Raw genomic sequence first — 12,670 nt, forward strand, 5'->3', positions numbered from 1 at the left:
TTTTGCTAATTCTGTTTCTGCACCATAAGTGAGTACTGGTAAGATACAGCTGTTGTATAATTTCCTCTTGAGCGATACTGGTAAATTACCATTCAATTTTCAGCATAATTGTTAAATGCACTGGTCCTTATTCTTATTATCCTGTTTCTTTCACTCACATGGTCTGGATCTGCGGTCATTACCTACACTAATTAGACCTCTTCCCTTCCCACTTTTAATGCTTCGCTGCCTATCATAAACCACTGCTCGCTTCAGAGACTGTTGGACGTTGCTTAAGTTCTATGCATAAAGTTTTTAGACCCACTGTTCTGCTTTGCCTGTCGAGGTCATCGATAATGCTTTGCAGTTTGTTACGAGTTCATTTTTCGAAAGCGCTAAAACAAAACGGACAAAGAAGGAACAGACATGGACAAGTGCTCATCCCTGTCTGTCCCTTCTTTGTCCGTGTTGTTTCAGCGCTTTCGAAAAATGACAAACATGCACCAACTAGCCCCATTTTCCACTCTTCTGGAGTTCCGAGTTTTTTAGCAAGGCAACGTGATCACCAAATTTCATTAACTCTTATCGCCAGTTCTCATTTGAGGTCTGTGAATACCTCCTGTAAACACGCAGTGAATAGTACTCTAGAGATTATGTCTTCGTACCTGAAACCCTCTCTTATTGGAATTTTGTTACTTTATATATCATTCCTAGATGTGCCTAATTATGCTTCGCTAGGGCCTTTCACATATTTTCATTACAAAATGTAACATACCTTCTCCGAGCCACTGCTTGGGTCCGATGTCACCGTGCAAGCACGTGGGGAACGATGCCTGGTCGTGTGTGTGGATGTCCCTTATGTGGTTAAGAAGTGACAGCCATTTGGGCACAATGAATTCGGCTTTGCCTTCGCTAGATGCTGCCGCCCAATACAGATGGTTGCACACAGACTTAATCCAGGGTGCAAGTTCCTTGCAGTTATTTTGTTTTGCAGCTGTGTGCAGTTTCTTGGTGATACCTAAAATGCATATTAAAAAAATAGGACTAATGTAATATATTCCATTAATATGCAGAAAATAACACTTTATCAGCCACCATAAAGCCGCAGCTACTAGATACCTTTTGCCATGTGCCACACGTCGAACTCATGGGCGATTGCAGCTTTGTTGTTGCGGAGAAAGCACTTGATCTGTGTATGACGGTCGGTCACCAGCACTGCTACCTTGATGCTCTCACTCTCCAGAAAAGCAAGGCCTTGTTTCAGGCCTTCTAACTCCATGCGACAGCTGCCGCCAGCATCATTGGACTGTGGTATGATAATGGCAAAGGATATTGAGTGATGTGTAGCGTGTCTACCAATTAAAAAAAGACTGCATGCATTGAGGTCTCTCCTCCCAGCTGTAACTATTTTTAAGAAAATAAATCTTTGTATTTCTAACAATGGTAGTGCTGTGCTGATGCTTCATCTACCAGCACGGGGATTCAAGGCTAAGCCAATGATAATGCATGTGCTGTAGAAAGAAGTCATATTTAAATGTTGCGTTACAGTTCATTTGGCGGCATTAGTGAGCTATAGAAATTTACAGAACGTTGTTGTAGCAAAGTGGAAACGCACCTGCACGACTTCAAAATGCAAGACTTTGTGGCGTTCAACGTCCATCAGAGTATACGTGCCATATTTAGCACTAAATCCTGGTGAATCAGCCCGTCCATCTCCAGCAAGGTTCACCTGTTGGCCTTGCAGCTCTTGCAGCAGACTTTTCTGCTCTTCTTTCCAAACCTGAAAACAAAACAGTGCGCATTGGACCTTGACCATGCAAAGAAAGCTGGAAACTTCTTCACAATGACTCCTTACCCTGTCAATTGCAGGCCACAGATATGAACGCTGGATTGCAAAAAATGTCCTGTTGCTCACAACCGGTACACCAATTGAAGCCAGCATTCTCAGTGTAGCTGTTGGGTTGCATCCAGAGAAGAGAACTGCTGCGCAAAGCTGCAGGTTGAGCATCAGCTGCTGTTTTTCGACGTCCTGATTACACCAGTAAACAAAATGGCCAGATGCACACTCCCCATAAACTTCTAGAAGTGTGCCTTCACACTCGAATCTGACTGTACGAGTTGCGAGGCACTCTGTGCACAGCTGGAAAAGCTTCCAAAGGTACTTCTCCTGCACCAAAAAAATTTTGTTGCCGGGTTCATCTGGGGAGTTTCCGACACATCCGTGCCTGGAAGAAAATGGGCAAATTTTCAATCGCACTGGACAGCCTAAACACGCTACCTTGCATGAAAAACATGAGTGAATGTTTATGGCACCAGAGTAAAAGTAGGGCAAACAGGTTTTTATCATACTGTTAATAAATCGCATACTTCTCTTCAAATTCTTCGCATGGAGTGTAGTCCTCATCATCGTAGTCCTCATCTCCACCTTCGTCTTCTGTGCTGTCATCATTTTCAATGGCCTCTCTTTGGATTGGCATGGTCGTTTGAGTGGCTACATTTATCATGGGGCTATTTAGTAGTTGTTACCACTGCACGCAACATAGAATATGCGGAAATTTTAGTACAACTGAAAACCTCTATAGCGCTTTGCCCCCTTCCCCGTCATTATTGTACAAATGCATGCATAAAAAATGTACGCTGATTGTGGAGGCACATACCGATAGATACAGTGTGTGGTTTTGTCTGAGAGTGGTGTGATGCCATGCTTCTTTTCACACATGCCTGTACAGCTGTGCTTTTTGTCGCTGGCCGCATCGTTGCTTGGACAGACTTGTGTCTTCCCTCACAAGACTCTGTCAGTTTGACCTCCAGCGTTGCATCATGTGCTGAATCTGCAATAATGAGCTGGTTATCATATAATGTGTAAGGCGTCAATGCCTTGCATTACTCTGCTTGCTGAAGATTGACCATTACCAGTGAGAGCGAGGATACTTAGTGAATTTTCCACGCCGAAGTTTTCATGTCGCATTGCACAAAGATCTGCTCCAGCTTCTGTTGTGACATCTGCAACACAGACTGAGACATGATTTGATGCACAGTATAGGCATGCACAACTAAATGTTCAGACTGAATGTAGCGTCATTACCTGTTGGGCTACCAGAGGGACTGCCCAATTTTGGATCAAGTTTTTCCACGCTTGATCCTTCTCCAAGCAGTTCTGCAAGGACCTGGAAGGATAAAAAGTGTACTGAATTACTGAATTGCTCTTTACTGAAAATGTTTCTATCAAAGCAAGAAAACCGCGTATGTGAAGTCGTTCTCGGCTGTTTGGCGATCATCGAAATGTATGTTTACCTTGTAAGAATACTATGACGCCTGCCGACTTATCGCATTTGCATAACCACATCGGAATTGGACAGATTTGAAAAGTGTGAAGCTATCGGTTACGGAAATAGGGGAATAGCGAGGCGCCAGTGCGCATGGGCAAGACCATTACCATTATAATTTCCCGTCCCGTCTGCATGCGAGGAACCATCAGCAGTGTTTCATTGACGAGTAAGTGACGTTTAGCGCAGGGGTCTCTATAGCATATCCCCTTGCGCGAGAAAAGGAACCCCGAGTACAGCCGCGCGGCGCTGTGCCCGTACCATCGCGGGATCGCTCTCCGCGTGCGCTCCTCGCGGTCAACGCTTCATGCAAAGCTCCACACGCAAATGAGACCAGAATTGCCGCAGAGTAATGAATTTAAAATCGGAAGTAGAAGCACTCACCTCATGTTTCCTTCTTTTAGCAAATGCACTTCTTGGCGGTGGTGGCATGCTTCTTTTGTGCAAAAATAGTGAAGGAACCGCGTCATGGTTCAGCCGTGCCCCTTTGACAGAAACCCCTAGCGATCGCATTAGGGACAAGCTCTGCACGTAGTCGCTGTCACGAAAGTGCTTCGAGCAGAGTACGCTTGCTTTGGTCGGCTTGAAATCCTCCCTCTTCACAGCAACGACCCACTGCGCTGCGAGCTTTTGATCTTTCGGGAAAGTGTGGAAGACGACATCGTCGCGGCCGTAGGTGCTCGTACACCCGAACGCACAGCAGTACCTCATGTTAGATCGGCTGCACGTGGTCGGATGCTGAAAACTTGGCTGAAACACTTTGGGATTACGACCACAACGCAGGCAACACGAGGAGCAACGCGCGCTGAAAGCACGTTCGGGTGACTCGGAGGGTTTCCGGCTCCTCAAAATGACGTCACACGGGCCGACAAGGAGGAGGTTTTCCTCTCTGCTTTTCTCCTCTCCTGCGCTCTCTCGGGACGCGGGAGATTTGAACGGCGCGCATTCAATCTGTGATTGTGGCGATGCTTTTGCAACAACTGTAAAAATAACTTCACAAGCAAGATCAACAATGAGTATACTTCAAAAGCCTAGAAGGTTAGCAGATTTGAAAACCGCCTCAGTCTCCCTTTAAACAGTGAAATGATGCCTCCGGAGACTTCTACCTCGTTGAACTACAAAAAAGGCTTGCCGCTGTGCAGCTGACATTTTATTTTTGCCACGACAATGCTGGGACAACATTTTTTTTTGTCATAAACGAGGTTTTCAATGCCACCACATTAAAATTGAGGACGCCCTGATTCACTTGGTGAACTTTAGTTTATGTAAAAATAACTTCGGCTGTGTGCGCAAGGCCAAATCCAAACTCCCAGGTAGCAGATTATAGCGGGCCAATAATAGAAATCCACCGGTAATGCATGGCCCTAAGTAGGCCCAGAGTTCGCAATCAGCGTCTGATATTAGCTGCACCACTCACTAACACATCCAATGAGGACCCTGGTTCTCCGTTCCCAGTACTGGCTGTGCAGTCATCAAACCTGGCTATCATGGGCTGCGTTAGCTATAATTCCCCAACCCATTGCCATTGATGCCTGTGCCATCTGGAATCCTGGCTATTCCCCCACTCTTTGCCAGAATTACCTATGTCATTCTCAAAAGCTGTGTATATTGACAAAACCTTGCCATCACTCATCCAGTGTGAAAAGTATACTGGAAAATGCTAGTCAACCTTTTGCCATTTACTAAAACGACATGGCAGCATTCAATATTGCCACAACAGAGACAGTTTGTAATTTTTAGAAGTAAAAACTGACTTGAGTTGCCTATAAGAGGTTTGAGACATGTATAAACCTGCCTACTCTCAGTTTAATTGTCATTGACATATATACATGGCCATATTGGATGCTTTACATTTATCCTTGAAATAAAAACACATGTTCCTGGAGCACATTACAGCATTTGAGCACTATTGGAGTGGTGGCGCCGTGCTATTACTCTACTACTACCACTGCAATTCTATAATAATGCGCATGCTACGCGGACTTTCAAGCGGCATTTAAGTCAAATGGTGTGCGGCGCTTCGAATGGCATTCGGACCGAACGGAGTTCTAAGGTGCTTCACAACTATTTCCAAATGCATTCGCTCGCTGTATAGTAGTGGTGCTGCTGCCATCGAGTTTTGTTCTGTCCGCTCGCTTATTTTTAGCGGTACAACGACGTGACGACGACTTCGGAGGTGGCCAGTGGACTGTGCATATTCTGCCACAGGGAAGCCGGTCTGTCGCCTAAGAATGACGACGACACCATCGACACCAACCATATCAGATCGATAGAGTTCTAACGGTAATACTGGGCAAGCAGAAGCGGCTGCTACTAACCACTCGGATTTCTTTTACAATGTCCCGTAAATATAGTAATTAACGAATGCGCGCTTGCATGACCCAGAGGTAATTATGCGGGTAATTACGCGTGGCTTAGCCTAGCCACTAATTAACAAATACATTGTTTTTGGGGAAGTGTACACATATAGCTCACCCTGTTGCCTTTGTCAGATTTCTGGTCATAATAACACGGCTATATTTCAAGGAATTTATGTACTTGAAAGCGTTCTTGCACGCTCTGCTTGCGCGAGTATCTGAAAACTAGCCAAAACGCGCATCCTTCTCAAAAATCGAATAACTTTAATTTCATAAAATTGTATTTAAAAAGCACTTTTTTGCTTCACTCTAAAGAATTCACTGCCACACTGCGCGGCGGGGTGCCTGCTTAGTGGAAGTGCATTGGATAAGCCGACTTTGGGCGCAATTTTATCAACGGCCAGAAACGAAGCAGTGGCCTCGTAATTTACAATTATAAGTTGTGCACGGGCGAAATATTAGGCCGCCGCTTCATAAACGCGCGGTCACGCGCTAAAAGGTTCCTACGCTTCCGTGCGTCGTTCCCTGTGGTCGCGCCTCTGCCATTGTTTTCAGATTTGCTCTTTAATTCTTTTTCCGCAAATCGTAATGTTTGAAAATTGTGTTTTTTTTTGTGCATTTTAGTGCTTTGCTGCGTAATTTGTGGGCTATACCTCTTGCTCACGTGTATGCTTATTTGCTGGCAATTTTGTTGTTGCTTTCGAACATTACCTTTATTGATGAAAAGATTCGGAAATATTTGCGAATCACAATTCAGCACGTTTTTGTTTGTTTTAGTTTTTAATGTGAAACTTCCACAGCAATAAAAAATTTGAGAATTCCTCGACGACCAGCGAATAAATCTACCGAGAAATGGTGTTTGAAGCATATTAACCTTGTTTGTTTGCACATGTCCCGTATATATTGCTATGAAAGAGCGCGAATTTTCTTACATATTATTTCTATTGCTTTATATTTTTATTTTATAGTAAAATTTTAGGCCATCTTGAACAAACTCACGGTGACACAAAATACGCGTGTCTGAAGTCGTTTTGCGAAATCCGTCTCGAAGCTCCACGTTTTTCGCTTCAAAGTTTTCAATCGCCGAACATTATGCTTTTTCTGCGGCTTTGCAACAATAATTTCACGCTTCCGCGTTTCTCATGCCCTTGTTTCTTACAGATATTACCTTCTGAACTGCCCATGACAAATTCTTTGAGAATTCCAAACCCCTTTGGTATGCTTCAGCCCCCGTCGCCTCTTTCTTCGAAGTGTCCTATCTCCCCAATACTTCTCCCGGCCGTGCCTTTTTCCTGGTAGCGCACTAACCGCCTACCCCGCGAAGCGCATTTTTTTCTTTGTGATTGTACTCACTTTCTCCTAACTGTTTCCCCCGTGATCAACGCGCTTCGCAGTTCGTGCGCCACCCCCCCCCCCCCTCCCCCCTAATATATTCATTTCTGCACATTCCAGCTGGAAACTTTTTCGCGACCACAAAGGCTGTGTAAAAGATAATGATTCTCCCGCCAGCAGACACCTCCCCCTCCCCCCGCCGTCTCCCCTGCGATTCGTCACAGCGCGATGCATCGCCACACTTCCTTGACAGCGGCGCCCTACAGCACAACCAGCGTGACGAAAAAGCATGCACACTCGAGCTGGCACCGTTCGTAGTCTGCTCAAGAGAAAAGCCGCATCTGATACTAGATGAGAGTGCCGATGCGGTTCACTATCCTGGCCGGCGATATCCTATTTGTAAATACTACAATTCTTTATCTTGAAATACGTTTGGAAATGAATGTGGCTTTGGGAGTAAGTATTGCTTTGAATACATGCGGCTTTATTTTTTCCGGCAAGAAAAGAAAACGAGACAAAGCACAAGGACGACTTCTATGTACCAACTCTCATTGCGAAATGGCTGGCTTGACGTCGCGCGCAGTGCAAATCTGCCGGAATGGCAAGAACTTTATTTTTCGTTTTCGGTGCAATGAATTGACCAAACATTCACTACTTTCTCGAACACCGGGTTTGAATTCATGTGACCTGACTACCGATGCATTCAGAAATACGTTTCGCATGTACCGCTTAAGCAGGATAGGAATCAGAACTGCTTAGTGTTCCACTGCAGACCAGTCGGTAAGGATATGTGTGCTACTTCTGTATTGTTTCTCTTTGGCTTCCACACTTGCAGGCGCAATCGAAAATATGCAATTTCTCGTTAAATTTTTGCCAAAGTTTTTTCTGAGTTAAAAAAAGGCATTACTATGGACTGTCACACGGGTGTTTTTTGTGGCTTTCATGTCAGTTTCGAATCACATATTGCTTGCATTGGAAGCGACTAAGATAATCTACAAAAAAAAAACAATGGTTGTCCTGAGTTTCTTCCGTCCTGCGTGTTTATTTTCAACCCCATCAAAAAAAAACTATTCAAATCTTGTTTTGACATCCATGTGGATGAGATGCTACAATCTGTTCATCTTCGCCTGAATAAAAATACGCTCTCAATATAGTGATACGCGGTTATGATAATAAAATAAAATAAGACATTAATTTCCTTTCCATGTCTCATTAATATCATTTTCTCATATTGATACTTTATACTGGAGGTACTTCATGGCGCATTAAATTAAAGACCAACCATACGGGAGAAGGCAAATTAAATTTCACTTTGTGCAATTAATGCGGTGTTAGTTGTCACAAATCATTATGTAAAATGTGATGCGAGTGTCTTCACGCACACTTTGCCTCACGAAATTCAGTGTTATTTAGTAATTTCTGTTTCTGTCCTGTGACGTTCATATTTAGGCTCATCATGACATCATGCATCTCTTTGCCGGCTCGACGCATCATGAGGTCATCGGGCAAGAGCTGGACGAGAAATTTGTTTGAATACAGTGCAATAGTCCTCTTCCAAGAGGAGTGCAACGATTACTTCCGATATGAAAGATCAGTTCACTGGAGGACAGCTCCTATAAGCACTCTATGAATGCCTTAACCGTTGCACAGCAGCTTGTTGAGACATCGGAACGTAGCAAACTTGATAATAAATGATTTTCCCAGAGCCTCTGCTTCCGTGCTATTGGATACTCCTTTCCTTTAATTCCCAGTATGGCTGGCAGCAGCGCAAGCCATCCTGCATGCGCTAGAAGAGTGATCCTTGTAACGCGAGGCAATAAACCGCACTTTTTCCTGAGTTCTTTAGAACCCTCATTTATAATTATTTACTAGGTTTAATGGTACATCCGCGGTTCCATTCATTGGCCAGTGGGTTGTTATGTGGCATGGGCCAATTTTAGAGAGCAGGATACCAGTGTGTGAAAGCTGGATATCAGTGTTTAAAATCTGGATTTGCCAGTGTTTGAAAACTGGATACCAATGTTCTAAAGCTGGATGCCAGAGTTCGAAAGCTGGAAAGCCAATCCGAGGCCTTCACTGGCCCATGTCGCGGAACGAACGCCAGGTCTGAGTTGGCCCCTCGATTGGCCGAACGTTGTCCCAAAACTGGCCTGAAAGTGGGGCCAATGTGTCGAATGGTAGCGCCCTGCCTAAATGCCAATGTAGGGCCGCCATTCATGCCAGTTTTTGCCAATGATCCTCCGGTGTTCGCCCAATGCTGTCGTGCTGCCTGGGAGTCGGGAGGGAACAGCATTTTTAGTTCCCTTTATATGGCTTAGGTGTCTTCGGGCTTCTCGAATCATGAATTGCCTGGTCGGTCAGCAGGAAAGCAGCCTTGCCGCAACAGTCGATTAGTCGATTAGTCGAACAGTCGAAGTTCTTCGATGCAGCCATCTTTTTTAAACAGTGCTGACAGTTTTCAGTATGCTCGCGAAGCGACCTGCGGGTGTTCTTGGGTGTTCATTTAACCCGCGATCTCAAGTGGTCACATCAAACAACGCAAGGTTATTAATGATGCTAGTTGTGTTCTCGGTTATTTTCGCCGAGACCTTCGCCTAGCTCACCCATCAGTAAAGTTATTAGCTTATTTAAGCTTCATTCGTCCCTAACTGGAATACGCATGTGTGGTTTGGGACCCCTATCAGAGAAACCTTTCCAACTTACTGGAAGCAACACAAAATCGCACAGCAAGGTTCATCCGCTCGGCCTATTTCTATCATGGAAGTGTCACTTAACTAAAACGTAAAGGCGCACCTTACAAACTTAGCACACCACCCTACTATTGCAAGACCGTGCCTTTTTCACAAATCTTACTGTTCCCTTTGATCAAGGTCCGTTATCAGCCCTGCCCACCGCATCTCCAGCCGCACGAACCACCAGAAAGCCGTTTACCCTCCCACTGCCCGGACAAGTGCTCATCTGTCATTATTTTTTGTCAGTACTGCAAAGGACTGGAATGATTTGCCCGACACCGTCGTACTTCACTCCGACCCATCATTCCTTCAGATCATCCATCGAATCAACAATGTGCCCTTAACTCCACTCCCTCATGTAATGCCCCTTTATTGGGGCCTTTGAGGTTGTAATAAATAAATAAATAAATAAATAAATAAATAAATAAGTCTATATATACCTGCAAAGAATAGAACAAGGAGCGGAAGTGCGCCGCTAAGCGGCCCAGAACGCAGTTTTTCAATAGGGTGCCTCGATGAATGATTGGTTTTTGGGGAAAGGAAATGGCGCAGTATCTGTCTCATATATCGGCGGACACCTGAACCGCGCCGTAAGGGAACGGATGAAGGAGGGAGTAAAAGAAGAAACGAAAAAATAGTTGCTGTAGTGGAGGGCGCCGGAATAATTTCGACCACCTGGGGATCTTTAATGTGCACTGACATCGCACAGCACACAGGTGCCTTAGCGTATTGCCTCCATGAAAACGCTCTGCCATGGTGGGGTTCAGCGCCGACCGAGCTTTTCCACCAGCCTTTCGACGGCGCATGCGAAGTAGCGAAAGACAACACGCTAATCATCCTAAGAGACTTTAACACCATGGACAAAAGCTGGGGATACTAAACAGCAAACCCAAAAGGCATAATGCTAGGAGAGGCAGCAGAGAACACCGACTGCAACCTCCTCACAGACCCAGACACTCCAACCACAATCGGAAGCAGCGTTAGTACCGACACCTGCCCCGACCTCACGTTCATCCGAGGAGCCGAACAAGCAGTGCCGAAGAACCGGTTAGAGAACCTGGATAGTGACCACTACATACTCAAGACGCAAGTAACCTCAGACAGGCTAAATCGTCAGCTGAGATCGGAAAAAATTACGGACTGGAGCGCTTTTGGAAAGGCATACGATGGGAATCTCGCCGAGAATGGAATCCAATTGATAGAAGAGTGGGGAAACATGCTCAAGGAAAAACAGCGCAAGTACACCAAAAAAAAAATCACGCGAACGAAGCAGACACCAGAGGTAGACGCCAGGCTGCTCAAGCTGTGGGAAGCTAGGCGCGGGCTCACCAAGACGTTGAAGAAACAAAAGTACAACAGGAAGCTACAGCATAAGATCGCAGAAGTCACAGCAAAAGGACAGGAGTACGTGGCGCAATTGGCAAGGCAAAATTGGCCGCAATTCAGCGACTCCCTCAAGAAAACTTTGAACACAGCGAGGACGTGGCATATCCTCAAGGTTCTCAAAGATCCGACCAAGACCAAGGCAGAAAACAACAAACCCATCTACAGGTTCATCCACCAGTTCGAAGGACCAGACCCGGAGATCCTGGAGAAGGTACTCGTTAAGTGCTTCGGGGACACAAACCAAGCAGCTTACGCAGAGCGCTACCGGTGAAGAGAAAAGGATAACCTAAGGAGACCCATCACGCGAGAAGAGGTCTACACAGCGATTCGAAACACAACCAGAAACACAGCCGCGGGTGCAGACAAGATCAATTACGCACTCATCCGCACCCTCAGTGATGAGTTGGTCGCAGAATTAATCGATATTCTTAAAAAGCACTGGGAAGCGGAGACCATCCTCGAGGAGTGGAAGCATGCGGAGGTAGTCATGATTCCTAGACCGGGCAAGAAACTGCAAATTGAGAACCTCAGACCGATCTCGCTCGCATCGTGCCCTTGAAAACTGTGCGAACGAGTGGTGACGCTAGGACTACAACAGTACATGGAGGACAACGAAGTGTATCCCCACAGCATGTTCGGCTTCAGATCAAAATTATCAACCCAAGACGTACTTCTTCAAATCAATGAAGAAGTACTCGGGAACTTCCTGAGGAGCGGGGAGAACATAATAATCGCATTGGACATCCAGGGGGCTTTTGAAAATGTAAGCCACGAGGCTATCCTCACGGGCATAAACGACCTGAACTTCGGTAGGAGAGTCTACGGCTAGTCAATCCCTTCCTTTTAAACAGAAGGGCTACGATTGACCTGGGAGAGCTTCGATTACAGGAGTTCCTTACTCCAAAGAAAGGAACGCCTCAAGGGTCTGTCATCGCCCCCACGATTTTCAACATAGCCATGATTGGCTGGGCAAAACAGTTAAAAGAAATCGACGGTATACACCATGCCATGTATGCCGACGACATCACCATCTGGGTCAACACACACTCGCTCAGAAAGTTACAAGAGGCAAATGTCACAAAATTCAGCGCATTTTCGAAAAAAAAAACCGGAGCTGCGCCTAAGCAATCACACCCACGCGCGGTAAAATAAAACAAAAACAGTGTGGAAGGACCCCCGGAGAGTGCGTAGCTTTGCGCGTACTGCTGCAACTCAGCTCGCCGGCGCGGCGCCGAGGGACGCATGGCCGCGCCCGGCGTCGAACTGTCTAGAATGTCTGAGTGGTTTTTACTTGTCGACAGAGAGGGCGTGACCTTGACCGCACAAAAGTGATACTCTCTCCCCTTCGCTCTTGCGCCGATGACTCCGCGTGGCGCGAATGACCTAGATTGTTCTAGAAGGTGGTTTCCGCGCTCGACCAATGGGGTCGCGCGCTCGGCGCGAGAAGGAGAAGGAGCTTGTGCAGTTGATTCTGCGTGTATGTGTGCGCCTGACTTGGCGCGAAGAACAAACAGACGCGGGCTGCGGCTATCAATCAGGTGCTTCAACCGCTGTCGGT

General features: G+C 45.9%; 3 protein-coding genes across 3 annotated transcripts in view; all 3 read right to left on the minus strand.

Annotated features, from left to right (window-relative positions):
- The window catches only part of LOC144121844 (monocarboxylate transporter 12-like), a 131,358-nt gene that overhangs the window by 57,868 nt on the left and 60,820 nt on the right, over positions 1-12,670 (minus strand). The gene's annotated exons all lie outside the window — the stretch shown is intronic.
- LOC144120113 (uncharacterized) lies at positions 233-1,978 on the minus strand. Its single transcript, XM_077652560.1, has 5 exons — positions 1,835-1,978; positions 1,595-1,759; positions 1,099-1,285; positions 755-997; positions 233-279 (listed from the first exon to the last, which is right to left on the minus strand). The coding sequence occupies exons 1-5, from the start codon at positions 1,919-1,921 to the stop codon at positions 233-235; spliced, it is 729 nt and encodes a 242-aa protein (XP_077508686.1). The 5' UTR covers positions 1,922-1,978.
- LOC144120114 (uncharacterized) lies at positions 2,488-4,207 on the minus strand. Its single transcript, XM_077652561.1, has 5 exons — positions 3,690-4,207; positions 3,065-3,146; positions 2,893-2,982; positions 2,616-2,810; positions 2,488-2,507 (listed from the first exon to the last, which is right to left on the minus strand). Exons 1-5 carry the CDS (start codon positions 4,014-4,016, stop codon positions 2,488-2,490), a joined length of 714 nt encoding a protein of 237 aa, XP_077508687.1. The 5' UTR covers positions 4,017-4,207.

The sequence above is a fragment of the Amblyomma americanum genome, chromosome 2 (genome assembly GCF_052857255.1).
Source record: "Amblyomma americanum isolate KBUSLIRL-KWMA chromosome 2, ASM5285725v1, whole genome shotgun sequence".
NCBI lineage: Eukaryota > Metazoa > Arthropoda > Arachnida > Ixodida > Ixodidae > Amblyomma > Amblyomma americanum.